We start from the raw sequence: 20,553 nt of genomic DNA on the forward strand, positions 1-20,553 counted from the left end.
GTAGATCGGCTTGTAGATCGGCTATCTAGAAAACAGCTGAAGGAGGAGAAGAAACAGATTTAGTGGTGGATAATACAGTCAAAGCCTTTTTCGAGAAGGAAGGACTTTTTAAGAAAAGCTTGCAGGGTCGACCATGGTAGCCTATGATGCAGGCAGCCATGGTAAGGGGGGGGGGGGGGGGGGGGGTGTGTGTGTGTGTGTGTGTGTGTGTGTGTGTGTGTGTGTGTGTGTGTGTGTGTGTGTGTGTGTGTGTGTGTGTGTGTGTGTGTGTGTGTGTGTGTGTGTGTGTGTGTGTGTGTGTGTGTGTGTGTGTGTGTGTGTGTGTGTGTGTGTGTGTGTGTGTGTGTGGGCCTATAGTTCATTTCAGCACCGCCCACCACTGAATGAGATGAGTACACACACTCTTTTGATTTATATTGAACTCATTGATGATTTTTTTACATTTTTCATTTAAAATAACATTAGCTGCAGGTGAAAACCGATTAAATAATCAGTTTTATTTTGAGACCCATGTACCGATATGGCCCATTCCGATTACGCTACAGATTCATTGTGCACCCCTAATACCCATTCTGGACGGGAACCCCTTTTGGTGTTTTAACTAAGCATTAAGTTTTAGCTATTGAAAAATAGCAGATCTACAAGCTCGTAGCGCGCCAGGTCTGCTATTTTTTTTAAATCGTAAAAATGCGGCACAAATCATTGAATATATATTCTTTCAGAGCGAACGTTTTTTTTTTTTTTTTTACGTCGGGCCTAAATGGGTTAAAGGTGTATTGTGGTATCTCTCTACAGGTAACATGGAGCTAATTTAAAGGTGTATTGTGGTATCTCTCTACAGGTAACATGGAGCTTATTTAAAGGTGTATTGTGGTATCTCTCTACAGGTAACAGGGAGCTAATTTAAAGGTGTATTGTGGTATCTCTCTACAGGTAACAGGGAGCTAATTTAAAGGTGTATTGTGGTATCTCTCTACAGGTAACATGGAGCTAATTTAAAGGTGTATTGTGGTATCTCTCTACAGGTAACATGGAGCTAATTTAAAGGTGTATTGTGGTATCTCTCTACAGGTAACATGGAGCTAATTTAAAGGTGTATTGTGGTATATCTCTACAGGTAACATGGAGCTAATTTAAAGGTGTATTGTGGTATCTCTCTACAGGTAACATGGAGCTAATTTAAAGGTGTATTGTGGTATCTCTCTACAGGTAACATGGAGCTAATTTAAAGGTGTATTGTGGTATCTCTCTACAGGTAACAGGGAGCTAATTTAAAGGTGTGTTGTGGTATCTCTCTACAGGTAACATGGAGCTAATTTAAAGGTGTATTGTGGTATCTCTCTACAGGTAACATGGAGCTAATTTAAAGGTGTATTGTGGTATCTCTCTACAGGTAACATGGAGCTCATTTAAAGGTGTATTGTGGTATCTCTCTACAGGTAACATGGAGCTAATTTAAAGGTGTATTGTGGTATCTCTCTACAGGTAACATGGAGCTAATTTAAAGGTGTATTGTGGTATCTCTCTACAGGTAACAGGGAGCTAATTTAAAGGTGTATTGTGGTATCTCTCTACAGGTAACATGGAGCTAATTTAAAGGTGTATTGTGGTATCTCTCTACAGGTAACAGGGAGCTCATTTAAAGGTGTATTGTGGTATCTCTCTACAGGTATCCTGGAGCTAATTGAAAGGTGTATTGTGTTATCTCTCTACAGGTAACAGGGAGCTCATTTAAAGGTTTATTGTGGTATCTCTCTACAGGTAACAGGGAGCTCATTTAAAGGTTTATTGTGGTATCTCTCTACAGGTAACAGGGAGCTAATTTAAAGGTGTATTGTGGTATCTCTCTACAGGTAACAGGGAGCTCATTTAAAGGTTTATTGTGGTATCTCTCTACAGGTAACATGGAGCTAATTTAAAGGTTTATTGTGGTATCTCTCTACAGGTAACAGGGAGCTCATTTAAAGGTGTATTGTGATATCTCTCTACAGGTAACGGGGAGCTAATTTAAAGGTCTATTGTGGTATCTCTCTACAGGTAACATGGAGCTAATTTAAAGGTGTATTGTGGTATCTCTCTACAGGTAACATGGAGCTAATTTAAAGGTGTATTGTGGTATCTCTCTACAGGTAACAGGGAGCTAATTTAAAGGTTTATTGTGGTATCTCTCTACAGGTAACAGGGAGCTCATTTAAAGGTTTATTGTGGTATCTCTCTACAGGTAACAGGGAGCTAATTTAAAGGTGTATTGTGGTATCTCTCTACAGGTAACGGGGAGCTAATTTAAAGGTTTATTGTGGTATCTCTCTACAGGTAACAGGGAGCTCATTTAAAGGTTTATTGTGGTATCTCTCTACAGGTAACAGGGAGCTAATTTAAAGGTGTATTGTGGTATCTCTCTACAGGTAACAGGGAGCTCATGTAAAGGTTTATTGTGGTATCTCTCTACAGGTAACATGGAGCTAATTTAAAGGTTTATTGTGGTATCTCTCTACAGGTAACAGGGAGCTCATTTAAAGGTGTATTGTGATATCTCTCTACAGGTAACGGGGAGCTAATTTAAAGGTCTATTGTGGTATCTCTCTACAGGTAACATGGAGCTAATTTAAAGGTGTATTGTGGTATCTCTCTACAGGTAACATGGAGCTAATTTAAAGGTGTATTGTGGTATCTCTCTACAGGTAACAGGGAGCTAATTTAAAGGTCTATTGTGGTATCTCTCTACAGGTAACATGGAGCTAATTTAAAGGTGTAAAGGTGTATTGTGGTATCTCTCTACAGGTAACGGGGAGCTAATTTAAAGGTCTATTGTGGTATCTCTCTACAGGTAACATGGAGCTAATTTAAAGGTGTATTGTGGTATCTGTCTACAGGTAACATGGAGCTAATTTAAAGGTGTATTGTGGTATCTCTCTACAGGTAACAGGGAGCTAATTTAAAGGTGTATTGTGGTATCTCTCTACAGGTAACGGGGAGCTAATTTAAAGGTTTATTGTGGTATCTCTCTACAGGTAACGGGGAGCTAATTTAAAGGTGTATTGTGGTATCTCTCTACAGGTAACATGGAGCTAATTTAAAGGTGTATTGTGGTATCTCTCTACAGGTAACATGGAGCTAATTTAAAGGTGTATTGTGGTATCTCTCTACAGGTAGCAGGGAGCTAATTTAAAGGTGTATTGTGGTATCTCTCTACAGGTAACAGGGAGCTAATTTAAAGGTCTATTGTGGTATCTCTCTACAGGTAACATGGAGCTAATTTAAAGGTGTATTGTGGTATCTCTCTACAGGTAACGGGGAGCTAATGTAAAGGTCTATTGTGGTATCTCTCTACAGGTAACATGGAGCTAATTTAAAGGTGTATTGTGGTATCTCTCTACAGGTAACATGGAGCTAATTTAAAGGTGTATTGTGGTATCTCTCTACAGGTAACAGGGAGCTAATTTAAAGGTGTATTGTGGTATCTCTCTACAGGTAACGGGGAGCTAATTTAAAGGTTTATTGTGGTATCTCTCTACAGGTAACGGGGAGCTAATTTAAAGGTGTATTGTGGTATCTCTCTACAGGTAACATGGAGCTAATTTAAAGGTGTATTGTGGTATCTCTCTACAGGTAGCAGGGAGCTAATTTAAAGGTTTATTGTGGTATCTCTCTACAGGTAACAGGGAGCTAATTTAAAGGTGTATTGTGGTATATCTCTACAGGTAACAGGGAGATAATTTAAAGGTGTATTGTGGTATCTCTCTACAGGTAACAGGGAGCTAATTTAAAGGTGTATTGTGGTATCTCTCTACAGGTAACATGGAGCTAATTTAAAGGTGTATTGTGGTATCTCTCTACAGGTAACATGGAGCTAATTTAAAGGTGTATTGTGGTATCTCTCTACAGGTAACATGGAGCTAATTTAAAGGTGTATTGTGGTATCTCTCTACAGGTAACATGGAGCTAATTTAAAGGTGTATTGTGGTATCTCTCTACAGGTAACATGGAGCTGGTGGTGTTGGTGGCTCTGAGCGCCTGGATGAGTCCAGTGTCAGGTAAATACTTATTATTCACATTATTCAGCATATATTGTTGTTGCTGACCTGCAGAAATGTACAATCTCCGTATTTAAAATGTTCATGTTTTTTCGTCAATTTCCTTTTTATTTTTATATATAATATAATATTTTGTAGGAAAACAAATAGGAAAGGAGCGCATCTGTTTAGCCGGAGTAAAAGCATCTCCAACAAGGTGCTCTTTGATACAACTGGGTGACAGAGTTGATAGGAAAAAAGGATGAGACCAACAAGGCTCTCTTGTAGAAAAGTAAATAAAGCCTTCAATAAAGTGGCTAATGCTTTGCAAGACTTATAACTGCACATACGCGTTGCGGCACAACTGCCTTCATCAGGGTGACTTAAAACTGCACATACGCGTTGCGGCACAACTGCCTTCATCAGGGTGACCAACAAGACTTAAAACTGCACATACGCGTTGCGGCACAACTGCCTTCATCAGGGTGACTTAAAACTGCACATACGCGTTGCGGCACAACTGCCTTCATCAGGGTGACCAACAAGACTTAAAACTGCACATACGCGTTGCGGCACAACTGCCTTCATCAGGGTGACTTAAAACTGCACATACGCGTTGCGGCACAACTGCCTTCATCAGGGTGACCAACAAGACTTAAAACTGCACATACGCGTTGCGGCACAACTGCCTTCATCAGGGTGACCAACAAGACTTAAAACTGCACATACGCGTTGCGGCACAACTGCCTTCATCAGGGTGACTTAAAACTGCACATGCGCGTTGCGGCACAACTGCCTTCATCAGGGTGACCAACAAGACTTAAAACTGCACATACGCGTTGCGGCACAACTGCCTTCATCAGGGTGACTTAAAACTGCACATACGCGTTGCGGCACAACTGCCTTCATCAGGGTGACTTAAAACTGCACATACGCGTTGCGGCACAACTGCCTTCATCAGGGTGACTTAAAACTGCACATACGCGTTGCGGCACAACTGCCTTCATCAGGGTGACGAACAAGATTGCAGAGAAAACATGTCTTTTACAGGACATGACATCGGCAGTGGCTCAGCGGTAGAGTGGCCGGTAGAAGGGCCGGGTGGAGAACCGTGAGGTTCCCGGTTTCGATCCCTGTGGGCTCCCCCACAGTAGTGGGCTCAGTAGTGGTGCAGGTTGGTGCCTTGCATGGTTTCCTCCGCCATCGGTGTGTTCAGTTCTTGAGGTTTCAACCCCATAGAGACACTGGGCAGTATTATGCCAGGTCTTATGACTTAACTTAAGACCTGGAGGCGTGGTCAATGCTGTTTGGCCACTCAGAATTAGCCTGGCTAATAAGCCAGACTAATATCACACAACACTGTCGCGGTATATTAGTCTGGGCTGGCTCCACTTGGATTTCATTTCCCGGGGGGCGGGTTCAAACATTTTCTCTTTGACGCAATTGGTCAGAGCTACTGTCAGTCAAAGGTCTCAAGCATTGAACGTCACTGTACCAAAGCCCGCCCATATTGCATACCGTGTCCCGATTGGCCCGACCTGTTCTCGGTTGTAGGAAAGAGGCGTGCTACTGAGCCTCGCCAGACCCTAATCCGCTGGCATGCAAAAAAAAATTTGCCAACGGCTGATTCGGTCTGGTTTATTAACCAGGCTAACTCAGAATAGCCAAATGGCATTGACCACGCCTCCAGGTCTTAAGTTAAGTAATAAGACCTGGTACTTAAGACACGCATAATACTGCCCAATAGGTTTTATTTCATAACGAGGTTTCAGAGACAATAGGTTTTATTTCATAACGAGGTTTCAGAGACAATAGGTTTTATTTCATAACAAGGTTTCAGAGACAATAGGTTTTATTTCATAACGAGGTTTCAGAGACAATAGGTTTTATTTCATAACGAGGTTTCAGAGACAATAGGTTTTATTTCACATAAAGAGGTTTCAGAGACAATAGGTTTTATTTCATAACGAGGTTTCAGAGACAATAGGTTTTATTTCATGAGGAGGTTTCAGAGACAATAGGTTTTATTTCATGAGGAGGTTTCAGAGACAATAGGTTTTATTTCATGAGGAGGTTTCAGAGACAATAGGTTTTATTTCATAACGAGGTTTCAGAGACAATAGGTTTTATTTCATAACGAGGTTTCAGAGACAATAGGTTTTATTTCATAACGAGGTTTCAGAGACAATAGGTTTTATTTCATAACGAGGTTTCAGAGACAATAGGTTTTATTTCATAACGAGGTTTCAGAGACAATAGGTTTTATTTCATAAAGAGGTTTCAGAGACAATAGGTTTTATTTCATAACGAGGTTTCAGAGACAATAGGTTTTATTTCATAACGAGGTTTCAGAGACAATAGGTTTTATTTCATGAGGAGGTTTCAGAGACAATAGGTTTTATTTCATAAAGAGGTTTCAGAGACAATAGGTTTTATTTCATAAAGAGGTTTCAGAGACAATAGGTTTTATTTCATAACGAGGTTTCAGAGACAATAGGTTTTATTTCATAACGAGGTTTCAGAGACAATAGGTTTTATTTCATAACGAGGTTTCAGAGACAATAGGTTTTATTTCATAACAAGGTTTCAGAGACAATAGGTTTTATTTCATAACGAGGTTTCAGAGACAATAGGTTTTATTTCATAACGAGGTTTCAGAGACAATAGGTTTTATTTCATGAGGAGGTTTCAGAGACAATAGGTTTTATTTCATAACGAGGTTTCAGAGACAATAGGTTTTATTTCATAACGAGGTTTCAGAGACAATAGGTTTTATTTCATGAGGAGGTTTCAGAGACAATAGGTTTTATTTCATAACGAGGTTTCAGAGACAATAGGTTTTATTTCATAACGAGGTTTCAGAGACAATAGGTTTTATTTCATAACGAGGTTTCAGAGACAATAGGTTTTATTTCATAACGAGGTTTCAGAGACAATAGGTTTTATTTCATAACGAGGTTTCAGAGACAATAGGTTTTATTTCATAACGAGGTTTCAGAGACAATAGGTTTTATTTCATAACGAGGTTTCAGAGACAATAGGTTTTATTTCACATAACGAGGTTTCAGAGACAATAGGTTTTATTTCACATAACGAGGTTTCAGAGACAATAGGTTTTATTTCATGAGGAGGTTTCAGAGACAATAGGTTTTATTTCATGAGGAGGTTTCAGAGACAATAGGTTTTATTTCATAACGAGGTTTCAGAGACAATAGGTTTTATTTCATAACGAGGTTTCAGAGACAATAGGTTTTATTTCATAACGAGGTTTCAGAGACAATAGGTTTTATTTCATAACGAGGTTTCAGAGACGATAGGTTTTATTTCATAACGAGGTTTCAGAGACAATAGGTTTTATTTCATAACGAGGTTTCAGAGACAATAGGTTTTATTTCATAACGAGGTTTCAGAGACAATAGGTTTTATTTCATAACGAGGTTTCAGAGACAATAGGTTTTATTTCATAACGAGGTTTCAGAGACAATAGGTTTTATTTCATAACGAGGTTTCAGAGACAATAGGTTTTATTTCATAACGAGGTTTCAGAGACAATAGGTTTTATTTCACATAAAGAGGTTTCAGAGACAATAGGTTTTATTTCATAACGAGGTTTCAGAGACAATAGGTTTTATTTCATAACGAGGTTTCAGAGACAATAGGTTTTATTTCACATAAAGAGGTTTCAGAGACAATAGGTTTTATTTCATAACGAGGTTTCAGAGACAATAGGTTTTATTTCACATAAAGAGGTTTCAGAGACAATAGGTTTTATTTCATAACGAGGTTTCAGAGACAATAGGTTTTATTTCACATAAAGAGGTTTCAGAGACAATAGGTTTTATTTCATAACGAGGTTTCAGAGACAATAGGTTTTATTTCATAACGAGGTTTCAGAGACAATAGGTTTTATTTCATAACGAGGTTTCAGAGACAATAGGTTTTATTTCACATAACAAGGTTTCAGAGACAATAGGTTTTATTTCATAACGAGGTTTCAGAGACAATAGGTTTTATTTCATAACGAGGTTTCAGAGACAATAGGTTTTATTTCATAACAAGGTTTCAGAGACAATAGGTTTTATTTCATGAGGAGGTTTCAGAGACAATAGGTTTTATTTCATAACGAGGTTTCAGAGACAATAGGTTTTATTTCATAACGAGGTTTCAGAGACAATAGGTTTTATTTCATGAGGAGGTTTCAGAGACAATAGGTTTTATTTCATAACGAGGTTTCAGAGACAATAGGTTTTATTTCATAACGAGGTTTCAGAGACAATAGGTTTTATTTCATAACGAGGTTTCAGAGACAATAGGTTTTATTTCATAACGAGGTTTCAGAGACAATAGGTTTTATTTCATGAGGAGGTTTCAGAGACAATAGGTTTTATTTCATAACGAGGTTTCAGAGACAATAGGTTTTATTTCATAACGAGGTTTCAGAGACAATAGGTTTTATTTCATAACGAGGTTTCAGAGACAATAGGTTTTATTTCATGAGGAGGTTTCAGAGACAATAGGTTTTATTTCATAACAAGGTTTCAGAGACAATAGGTTTTATTTCATAACTAGGTTTCAGAGACAATAGGTTTTATTTCATAACGAGGTTTCAGAGACAATAGGTTTTATTTCATAACGAGGTTTCAGAGACAATAGGTTTTATTTCATAACGAGGTTTCAGAGACAATAGGTTTTATTTCATAACGAGGTTTCAGAGACAATAGGTTTTATTTCATAACGAGGTTTCAGAGACAATAGGTTTTATTTCACATAAAGAGGTTTCAGAGACAATAGGTTTTATTTCATAACGAGGTTTCAGAGACAATAGGTTTTATTTCATAACGAGGTTTCAGAGACAATAGGTTTTATTTCATAACGAGGTTTCAGAGACAATAGGTTTTATTTCATAACGAGGTTTCAGAGACAATAGGTTTTATTTCATAACAAGGTTTCAGAGACAATAGGTTTTATTTCATAACGAGGTTTCAGAGACAATAGGTTTTATTTCACATAAAGAGGTTTCAGAGACAATAGGTTTTATTTCATAACAAGGTTTCAGAGACAATAGGTTTTATTTCATAACGAGGTTTCAGAGACAATAGGTTTTATTTTATGAGGAGGTTTCAGAGACAATAGGTTTTATTTCATAACGAGGTTTCAGAGACAATAGGTTTTATTTCATAACGAGGTTTCAGAGACAATAGGTTTTATTTCATAACGAGGTTTCAGAGACAATAGGTTTTATTTCATAACGAGGTTTCAGAGACAATAGGTTTTATTTCACATAACAAGGTTTCAGAGACAATAGGTTTTATTTCATAACGAGGTTTCAGAGACAATAGGTTTTATTTCATAACGAGGTTTCAGAGACAATAGGTTTTATTTCATAACAAGGTTTCAGAGACAATAGGTTTTATTTCATGAGGAGGTTTCAGAGACAATAGGTTTTATTTCATAACGAGGTTTCAGAGACAATAGGTTTTATTTCATAACGAGGTTTCAGAGACAATAGGTTTTATTTCATGAGGAGGTTTCAGAGACAATAGGTTTTATTTCATAACGAGGTTTCAGAGACAATAGGTTTTATTTCATAACGAGGTTTCAGAGACAATAGGTTTTATTTCATAACGAGGTTTCAGAGACAATAGGTTTTATTTCATAACGAGGTTTCAGAGACAATAGGTTTTATTTCATGAGGAGGTTTCAGAGACAATAGGTTTTATTTCATAACGAGGTTTCAGAGACAATAGGTTTTATTTCATAACGAGGTTTCAGAGACAATAGGTTTTATTTCATAACGAGGTTTCAGAGACAATAGGTTTTATTTCATGAGGAGGTTTCAGAGACAATAGGTTTTATTTCATAACAAGGTTTCAGAGACAATAGGTTTTATTTCATAACTAGGTTTCAGAGACAATAGGTTTTATTTCATAACGAGGTTTCAGAGACAATAGGTTTTATTTCATAACGAGGTTTCAGAGACAATAGGTTTTATTTCATAACGAGGTTTCAGAGACAATAGGTTTTATTTCATAACGAGGTTTCAGAGACAATAGGTTTTATTTCATAACGAGGTTTCAGAGACAATAGGTTTTATTTCATAACGAGGTTTCAGAGACAATAGGTTTTATTTCACATAAAGAGGTTTCAGAGACAATAGGTTTTATTTCATAACGAGGTTTCAGAGACAATAGGTTTTATTTCATAACGAGGTTTCAGAGACAATAGGTTTTATTTCATAACGAGGTTTCAGAGACAATAGGTTTTATTTCATAACGAGGTTTCAGAGACAATAGGTTTTATTTCATAACAAGGTTTCAAAGACAATAGGTTTTATTTCATAACGAGGTTTCAGAGACAATAGGTTTTATTTCACATAAAGAGGTTTCAGAGACAATAGGTTTTATTTCATAACAAGGTTTCAGAGACAATAGGTTTTATTTCATAACGAGGTTTCAGAGACAATAGGTTTTATTTTATGAGGAGGTTTCAGAGACAATAGGTTTTATTTCATAACGAGGTTTCAGAGACAATAGGTTTTATTTCATAACGAGGTTTCAGAGACAATAGGTTTTATTTCATAACGAGGTTTCAGAGACAATAGGTTTTATTTCATAACAAGGTTTCAGAGACAATAGGTTTTATTTCATAACGAGGTTTCAGAGACAATAGGTTTTATTTCACATAAAGAGGTTTCAGAGACAATAGGTTTTATTTCATAACAAGGTTTCAGAGACAATAGGTTTTATTTCATAACGAGGTTTCAGAGACGATAGGTTTTATTTCATAACGAGGTTTCAGAGACAATAGGTTTTATTTCATAACGAGGTTTCAGAGACGATAGGTTTTATTTCATAACGAGGTTTCAGAGACAATAGGTTTTATTTCATAACGAGGTTTCAGAGACAATAGGTTTTATTTCATAACGAGGTTTCAGAGACAATAGGTTTTATTTCATAACGAGGTTTCAGAGACAATAGGTTTTATTTCATAACGAGGTTTCAGAGACAATAGGTTTTATTTCATAACGAGGTTTCAGAGACAATAGGTTTTATTTCATAACGAGGTTTCAGAGACAATAGGTTTTATTTCACATAAAGAGGTTTCAGAGACAATAGGTTTTATTTCATGAGGAGGTTTCAGAGACAATAGGTTTTATTTCATAACGAGGTTTCAGAGACAATAGGTTTTATTTCATAACGAGGTTTCAGAGACAATAGGTTTTATTTCATAACGAGGTTTCAGAGACAATAGGTTTTATTTCATAACGAGGTTTCAGAGACAATAGGTTTTATTTCATAACAAGGTTTCAGAGACAATAGGTTTTATTTCATAACGAGGTTTCAGAGACGATAGGTTTTATTTCATAACGAGGTTTCAGATACAATAGGTTTTATTTCATGAGGAGGTTTCAGAGACAATAGGTTTTATTTCATGAGGAGGTTTCAGAGACAATAGGTTTTATTTCACATAAAGAGGTTTCAGAGACAATAGGTTTTATTTCATGAGGAGGTTTCAGAGACAATAGGTTTTATTTCATGAGGAGGTTTCAGAGACAATAGGTTTTATTTCATAACGAGGTTTCAGAGACAATAGGTTTTATTTCATAACGAGGTTTCAGAGACAATAGGTTTTATTTCATGAGGAGGTTTCAGAGACAATAGGTTTTATTTCACATAAAGAGGTTTCAGAGACAATAGGTTTTATTTCATAACGAGGTTTCAGAGACAATAGGTTTTATTTCATAACGAGGTTTCAGAGACAATAGGTTTTATTTCATAACGAGGTTTCAGAGACAATAGGTTTTATTTCACATAAAGAGGTTTCAGAGACAATAGGTTTTATTTCATAACGAGGTTTCAGAGACAATAGGTTTTATTTCATAACGAGGTTTCAGAGACAATAGGTTTTATTTCATAACGAGGTTTCAGAGACAATAGGTTTTATTTCATAACGAGGTTTCAGAGACAATAGGTTTTATTTCATAACGAGGTTTCAGAGACAATAGGTTTTATTTCATAACGAGGTTTCAGAGACAATAGGTTTTATTTCATAACGAGGTTTCAGAGACAATAGGTTTTATTTCATAACGAGGTTTCAGAGACAATAGGTTTTATTTCATAACGAGGTTTCAGAGACAATAGGTTTTATTTCATAACGAGGTTTCAGAGACAATAGGTTTTATTTCATAACGAGGTTTCAGAGACAATAGGTTTTATTTCATAACGAGGTTTCAGAGACAATAGGTTTTATTTCATAACGAGGTTTCAGAGACAATAGGTTTTATTTCATAACGAGGTTTCAGAGACAATAGGTTTTATTTCATAACGAGGTTTCAGAGACAATAGGTTTTATTTCATAACGAGGTTTCAGAGACAATAGGTTTTATTTCATGAGGAGGTTTCAGAGACAATAGGTTTTATTTCATAACGAGGTTTCAGAGACAATAGGTTTTATTTCATAACGAGGTTTCAGAGACAATAGGTTTTATTTCATAACGAGGTTTCAGAGACAATAGGTTTTATTTCATAACGAGGTTTCAGAGACAATAGGTTTTATTTCATGAGGAGGTTTCAGAGACAATAGGTTTTATTTCATGAGGAGGTTTCAGAGACAATAGGTTTTATTTCATAACGAGGTTTCAGAGACAATAGGTTTTATTTCATGAGGAGGTTTCAGAGACAATAGGTTTTATTTCATAACGAGGTTTCAGAGACAATAGGTTTTATTTCATAACAAGGTTTCAGAGACAATAGGTTTTATTTCATAACGAGGTTTCAGAGACAATAGGTTTTATTTCATAACGAGGTTTCAGAGACAATAGGTTTTATTTCATGAGGAGGTTTCAGAGACAATAGGTTTTATTTCATAACGAGGTTTCAGAGACAATAGGTTGTATTTTAGCCTCTGCAGAGTAGACTGTGAAATACAACCTGATTCCTTAGACGACGATAAATGAGCTGTGTGTGCGTGTGTGTGTGTGCGTGCGTGCGTGCGTGCGTGCGTGCGTGTGTGCGTGCGTGCGTGCGTGTGTGTGCGTGCGTGCGTGCGTGCGTGCGTGCGTGCGTGCGTGCGTGCGTGCGTGCGTGCGTGCGTGCGTGCGTGCGTGCGTGCGTGCGTGCGACAGGATCAGCATTTGGCAGAGAGATGCTGGGTAAGTCGCCTGCATCAGCATCCCGTGCACGGCCTGCGTGCATGCTCACGTGCATGCTCACGTGCACGCGCGTCCCGTGCTGCAGTGTGTTTGTGTGTAAACGCCCGGGGGATTCGAACCCCGGGTCTCCCTAACCCTAAACCACAGTAAAACCACACTAAAAACCCAACCTCGCCTAATTAAGACCGCTACCCTAGAAGAGGGAAGCCCACCTCCTTCTGGGACCGGGATGTTTTTCAGTGGTGTAAAGTAACTAAGTACATTTACTTAAGTACTGTAATTAAGTACAATCACAATGAAAAGTGGGTGAAATTCGTTTCTTTGTGTATTTTTTGTACCTTACTTGAGTATTTCCAATACTTTTACTTCTGCATCTCTCTGCATTTACTCCACTACATGTATGTGAAAACTTTAGTTACTAGTTTCTTTATTACCTCGTGACCCCAACCTGACCCCAGGGGTGAATTCATGCACATATTAAAACGTGCACGTTTGGTGCCGCACGTGTAATGTAGGCCTATAGAGCGTCGCAGTCCCGCCCCCTACCAGGGCCCAGTCCCGCCCCCTACCAGGGCCCAGTCCCGCCCCCTACCAGGGCCCAGTCCCGCCCCCTACCATGGCCCAGGAAATGATTCTCCGTTAATTTTCCTCATAGACATTTCAGAAAGTATTTATTTAAAGACGTTTACGCCGCGGACAAAGCCAACTCGAGTCGTGACAAATCATGACAACAAACACAGTTTTTTGGGCCGAACAAATAATTAGAAAGAAGAAAAAAACGGCAGGTTACAACACTTTTTTTGTTGTTTTTCTTCTTTGTAATTATTTGTTTGGTCCAAAATATTGTTTGTGTTGTCATGAGTTGTCACGACTCGAGTTGGCTTTGTCCGCGGCGTAACCGTCTTTAAATAAATACTTTTTGAAATGTCTATGGGAAAAATGCATTGGGATTCATTTCCTGGGCCATGGTAGGGGGCGGGACTGCGACGCTCTATAGTAGCCTGTATAGGGCTGTGTAGGGGGAGGGACTGCGACGCTCTATAGTAGCCTGTATAGGGCTGTGTAGGGGTTTTGTAATGACGCTCTATAGTAGCCTGTATAGGGCTGTGTAGGGGTTTTGTAATGACGCTCTATAGTAGCCTGTATAGGGCTGTGTAGGGGTTTTGTAATGACGCTCTATTGTAGCCTGTATAGGGCTGTGTAGGGGTTTTGTAATGACGCTCTATTGTAGCCTGTATAGGGCTGTGTAGGGGTTTTGTAATGACGCTCTATTGTAGCCTGTATAGGGCTGTGTAGGGGTTTTGTAATGACGCTCTATAGTAGCCTGTATAGGGCTGTGTAGGGGTTTTGTAATGACGCTCTATTGTAGCCTGTATAGGGCTGTGTAGGGGTTTTGTAATGACGCTCTATAGTAGCCTGTATAGGGCTGTGTAGGGGTTTTGTAATGACGCTCTATAGTAGCCTGTATAGGGCTGTGTAGGGGTTTTGTCTCTATAGTAGCCTGTATAGGGCTGTGTAGAGGCTCTATAGTAGCCTGTATAGGGCTGTGTAGGGGTTTTGTCTCTATAGTAGCCTGTATAGGGCTGTGTAGGGGTTTTGTCTCTATAGTAGCCTGTATAGGGCTGTGTAGAGGCTCTATAGTAGCCTGTATAGGGCTGTGTAGGGGTTTTGTCTCTATAGTAGCCTGTATAGGGCTGTGTAGAGGCTCTATAGTAGCCTGTATAGGGCTGTGTAGGGGTTTTGTCTCTATAGTAGCCTGTATAGGGCTGTGTAGAGGCTCTATAGTAGCCTGTATAGGGCTGTGTAGGGGTTTTGTCTCTATAGTAGCCTGTATAGGGCTGTGTAGAGGCTCTATAGTAGCCTGTGTAGGGGGCTCTATAGTAGCCTGTATAGGGCTGTGTAGAGGCTCTATAGTAGCCTGTATAAGGGGCTCTATAGTAGCCTGTATAGGGCTGTGTAGGGGCTCTATAGTAGCCTGTATAGGGCTGTGTAGGGGTCTATAGTAGCCTGTATAGGGCTGTGTAGGGGCTCTATAGTAGCCTGTATAGGGCTGTGTAGGGGTTTTGTCTCTATTGTAGCCTGTAAAGGCTGTGTAGGGGTTTTGTCTCTATAGTAGCCTGTATAGGGCTGTGTAGGGGTCTATAGTAGCCTGTATAGGGCTGTGTAGGGGCTCTATAGTAGCCTGTATAGGGCTGTGTAGGGGCTCTATAGTAGCCTGTATAGGGCTGTGTAGAGGTTTTGCTCTATAGTAGCATGTATAGGGCTGTGTAGGGGCTGTGTAGGGGCTCTATAGTAGCCTGTATAGGGCTGTGTAGGGGCTGTGTAGGGGCTCTATAGTTGCCTGTATAGGGCTGTGTAGGGGCTGTGTAGGGGCTCTATAGTTGCCTGTATAGGGCTGTGTAGGGGCTGTGTAGGGGCTCTATAGTTGCCTGTATAGGGCTGTGTAGGGGCTGTGTAGGGGCTCTATAGTTGCCTGTATAGGGCTGTGTAGGGGTTGCTCTATAGTAGCCTGTATAGGGCTGTGTAGGGGTTGCTCTATAGTAGCCTGTATAGGGCTGTGTAGGGCTGTGTAGGGGCTGTGTAGGGGCTGTGTAGGGGCTCTATAGTAGCCTGTATAGGGCTGTGTAGGGGCTGTGTAGGGGCTCTATAGTAGCCTGTATAGGGCTGTGTAGGGGTCTATAGTAGCCTGTATAGGGCTGTGTAGGGGCTCTATAGTAGCCTGTATAGGGCTGTGTAGGGGCTCTATAGTAGCCTGTATAGGGCTGTGTAGGGGCTCTATAGTAGCCTGTATAGGGCTGTGTAGGGGCTGTGTAGGGGCTCTATAGTAGCCTGTATAGGGCTGTGTAGGGGCTCTATAGTAGCCTGTATAGGGCTGTGTAGGGGTCTATAGTAGCCTGTATAGGGCTGTGTAGGGGCTCTATAGTAGCCTGTATAGGGCTGTGTAGGGGTCTATAGTAGCCTGTATAGGGCTGTGTAGGGGCTCTATAGTAGCCTGTATAGGGCTGTGTAGGGCTCTATAGTAGCCTGTATAGGGCTGTGTAGGGGTTTCTCTATAGTAGCCTGTATAGGGCTGTGTAGGGGCTCTATAGTAGCCTGTATAGGGCTGTGTAGGGGCTCTATAGTAGCCTGTATAGGGCTGTGTAGGGGTCTATAGTAGCCTGTATAGGGCTGTGTAGGGGCTCTATAGTAGCCTGTATAGGGCTGTGTAGGGGCTCTATAGTAGCCTGTATAGGGCTGTGTAGGGGCTCTATAGTAGCCTGTATAGGGCTGTGTAGGGGCTCTATAGTAGCCTGTATAGGGCTGTGTAGGGGTTTTGTCTCTATAGTAGCCTGTATAGGGCTGTGTAGGGGCTCTATAGTAGCCTGTATAGGGCTGTGTAGGGGTTTCTCTATAGTAGCCTGTATAGGGCTGTGTAGGGGCTCTATAGTAGCCTGTATAGGGCTGTGTAGGGGCTCTATAGTAGCCTGTATAGGGCTGTGTAGGGCTGTGTAGGGGTCTATAGTAGCCTGTATAGGGCTGTGTAGGGGTCTATAGTAGCCTGTATAGGGCTGTGTAGGGGTCTATAGTAGCCTGTATAGGGCTGTGTAGGGGTCTATAGTAGCCTGTATAGGGCTGTGTAGGGGCTCTATAGTAGCCTGTATAGGGCTGTGTAGGGGCTCTATAGTAGCCTGTATAGGGCTCTATAGTAGCCTGTATAGGGGTCTATAGTAGCCTGTATAGGGCTGTGTAGGGCTGTGTAGGGGCTCTATAGTAGCCTGTATAGGGCTGTGTAGGGGCTCTATAGTAGCCTGTATAGGGCTGTGTAGGGGCTCTATAGTAGCCTGTATAGGGCTGTGTAGGGGTTTTGCTCTATAGTAGCCTGTATAGGGCTGTGTAGGGGCTCTATAGTAGCCTGTATAGGGCTGTGTAGGGGCTCTATAGTAGCCTGTATAGGGCTGTGTAGGGGCTCTATAGTAGCCTGTATAGGGCTGTGTAGGGGTTTCTCTATAGTAGCCTGTATAGGGCTGTGTAGGGGTTTCTCTATAGTAGCCTGTATAGGGCTGTGTAGGGGTCTATAGTAGCCTGTATAGGGCTGTGTAGGGGTTTCTCTATAGTAGCCTGTATAGGGCTGTGTAGGGGTTTCTCTATAGTAGCCTGTATAGGGCTGTGTAGGGCTCTATAGTAGCCTGTATAGGGCTGTGTAGGGGTCTATAGTAGCCTGTATAGGGCTGTGTAGGGGTTTCTCTATAGTAGCCTGTGTAGGGCTGTGTAGGGGCTCTATAGTAGCCTGTATAGGGCTGTGTAGGGGCTCTATAGTAGCCTGTATAGGGCTGTGTAGGGCTCTATAGTAGCCTGTATAGGGCTGTGTAGGGGCTCTATAGTAGCCTGTATAGGGCTGTGTAGGGGTTTCTCTATAGTAGCCTGTATAGGGCTGTGTAGAGGTTTCTCTATAGTAGCCTGTATAGGGCTGTGTAGGGGTCTATAGTAGCCTGTATAGGGCTGTGTAGGGGTTTCTCTATAGTAGCCTGTATAGGGCTGTGTAGGGGTTTCTCTATAGTAGCCTGTATAGGGCTGTGTAGGGCTCTATAGTAGCCTGTATAGGGCTGTGTAGGGGTCTATAGTAGCCTGTATAGGGCTGTGTAGGGGTTTCTCTATAGTAGCCTGTGTAGGGCTGTGTAGGGGCTCTATAGTAGCCTGTATAGGGCTGTGTAGGGGCTCTATAGTAGCCTGTATAGGGCTGTGTAGGGCTCTATAGTAGCCTGTATAGGGCTGTGTAGGGGCTCTATAGTAGCCTGTATAGGGCTGTGTAGGGGTTTCTCTATAGTAGCCTGTATAGGGCTGTGTAGAGGTTTCTCTATAGTAGCCTGTATAGGGCTGTGTAGGGGTTTCTCTATAGTAGCCTGTATAGGGCTGTGTAGGGGCTCTATAGTAGCCTGTATAGGGCTGTGTAGGGCTGTGTAGGGGCTCTATAGTAGCCTGTATAGGGCTGTGTAGGGCTGTGTAGGGCTCTATAGTAGCCTGTATAGGGCTGTGTAGAGGCTCTATAGTAGCCTGTATAGGGCTGTGTAGAGGCTCTATAGTAGCCTGTATAGGGCTGTGTAGAGGCTCTATAGTAGCCTGTATAGGGCTGTGTAGGGGCTCTATAGTAGCCTGTATAGGGCTGTGTAGGGGCTCTATAGTAGCCTGTATAGGGCTGTGTAGGGGCTCTATAGTAGCCTGTATAGGGCTGTGTAGGGCTGTGTAGGGCTCTATAGTAGCCTGTATAGGGCTGTGTAGGGGTTTCTCTATAGTAGCCTGTATAGGGCTGTGTAGGGGCTCTATAGTAGCCTGTATAGGGCTGTGTAGGGGCTCTATAGTAGCCTGTATAGGGCTGTGTAGGGGTTTCTCTATAGTAGCCTGTATAGGGCTGTGTAGGGGCTCTATAGTAGCCTGTATAGGGCTGTGTAGGGGCTCTATAGTAGCCTGTATAGGGCTGTGTAGGGGTACTCTATAGTAGCCTGTATAGGGCTGTGTAGAGGCTCTATAGTAGCCTGTATAGGGCTGTGTAGGGGTACTCTATAGTAGCCTGTATAGGGCTGTGTAGGGGTACTCTATAGTAGCCTGTATAGGGCTGTGTATGGGCTCTATAGTAGCCTGTATAGGGCTGTGTAGGGGCTCTATAGTAGCCTGTATAGGGCTGTGTAGAGGTCTATAGTAGCCTGTATAGGGCTGTGTAGGGGTTTCTCTATAGTAGCCTGTATAGGGCTGTGTAGAGGTCTATAGTAGCCTGTATAGGGCTGTGTAGGGGCTCTATAGTAGCCTGTATAGGGCTGTGTAGGGGTACTCTATAGTAGCCTGTATAGGGCTGTGTAGGGGTACTCTATAGTAGCCTGTATAGGGCTGTGTATGGGCTCTATAGTAGCCTGTATAGGGCTGTGTAGGGGCTCTATAGTAGCCTGTATAGGGCTGTGTAGGGGCTCTATAGTAGCCTGTATAGGGCTGTGTAGGGGCTCTATAGTAGCCTGTATAGGGCTGTGTAGGGGCTCTATAGTAGCCTGTATAGGGCTGTGTAGGGGCTCTATAGTAGCCTGTATAGGGCTGTGTAGAGGTCTATAGTAGCCTGTATAGGGCTGTGTAGGGGTTTCTCTATAGTAGCCTGTATAGGGCTGTGTAGAGGTCTATAGTAGCCTGTATAGGGCTGTGTAGGGGTTGCTCTATAGTAGCCTGTATAGGGCTGTGTAGGGGTACTCTATAGTAGCCTGTATAGGGCTGTGTATGGGCTCTATAGTAGCCTGTATAGGGCTGTGTAGGGGTTTCTCTATAGTAGCCTGTATAGGGCTGTGTAGGGGCTCTATAGTAGCCTGTATAGGGCTGTGTAGGGGCTCTATAGTAGCCTGTATAGGGCTGTGTAGGGGCTCTATAGTAGCCTGTATAGGGCTGTGTAGGGGCTCTATAGTAGCCTGTATAGGGCTGTGTAGGGGCTCTATAGTAGCCTGTATAGGGCTGTGTAGGGGCTCTATAGTAGCCTGTATAGGGCTGTGTAGGGGTTTCTCTATAGTAGCCTGTATAGGGCTGTGTAGGGGCTCTATAGTAGCCTGTATAGGGCTGTGTAGGGGTTTCTCTATAGTAGCCTGTATAGGGCTGTGTAGAGGCTCTATAGTAGCCTGTATAGGGCTGTGTAGAGGCTCTATAGTAGCCTGTATAGGGCTGTGTAGGGGTTTTGCTCTATAGTAGCCTGTATAGGGCTGGGTAGGGGCTCTATAGTAGCCTGTATAGGGCTGTGTAGGGGCTCTATAGTAGCCTGTATAGGGCTGTGTAGGGGCTCTATAGTAGCCTGTATAGGGCTGTGTAGGGGTACTCTATAGTAGCCTGTATAGGGCTGTGTAGGGGTTTCTCTATAGTAGCCTGTATAGGGCTGTGTAGGGGTACTCTATAGTAGCCTGTATAGGGCTGTGTAGGGGTTTCTCTATAGTAGCCTGTATAGGGCTGTGTAGGGGCTCTATAGTAGCCTGTATAGGGCTGTGTAGGGGCTCTATAGTAGCCTGTATAGGGCTGGGTAGAGGCTCTATAGTAGCCTGTATAGGGCTGTGTAGGGGTTTTGCTCTATAGTAGCCTGTATAGGGCTGTGTAGGGGTTTCTCTATAGTAGCCTGTATAGGGCTGTGTAGAGGCTCTATAGTAGCCTGTATAGGGCTGTGTAGGGGTTTTGCTCTATAGTAGCCTGTATAGGGCTGTGTAGGGGTTTCTCTATAGTAGCCTGTATAGGGCTGTGTAGAGGTCTATAGTAGCCTGTATAGGGCTGTGTAGGGGTTTCTCTATAGTAGCCTGTATAGGGCTGTGTAGGGGTTGCTCTATAGTAGCCTGTATAGGGCTGTGTAGGGGCTCTATAGTAGCCTGTATAGGGCTGTGTAGAGGCTCTATAGTAGCCTGT

The 20,553-nt window shown here is 41.4% G+C and overlaps 1 protein-coding gene across 3 annotated transcripts in view; it reads left to right on the forward strand.

Annotated features, from left to right (window-relative positions):
• LOC306925751 (sodium/potassium-transporting ATPase subunit gamma-like) overlaps nt 1-20,553 on the forward strand; it is a 62,989-nt gene that overhangs the window by 14,293 nt on the left and 28,143 nt on the right. For all 3 annotated transcript variants that reach the window (XM_079504792.1, XM_079504793.1, XM_079504794.1), the window contains exon 2: nt 3,978-4,034. In XM_079504792.1, the coding sequence (XP_079360918.1) occupies nt 3,983-4,034 (52 nt within the window). In that variant the 5' untranslated portion in view covers nt 3,978-3,982. The remainder of the gene's footprint in view (nt 1-3,977; nt 4,035-20,553) is intronic.

Source organism: Electrona antarctica (genome assembly GCF_951216825.1).
Source record: "Electrona antarctica genome assembly, chromosome: 6".
Taxonomy (NCBI): domain Eukaryota; kingdom Metazoa; phylum Chordata; class Actinopteri; order Myctophiformes; family Myctophidae; genus Electrona; species Electrona antarctica.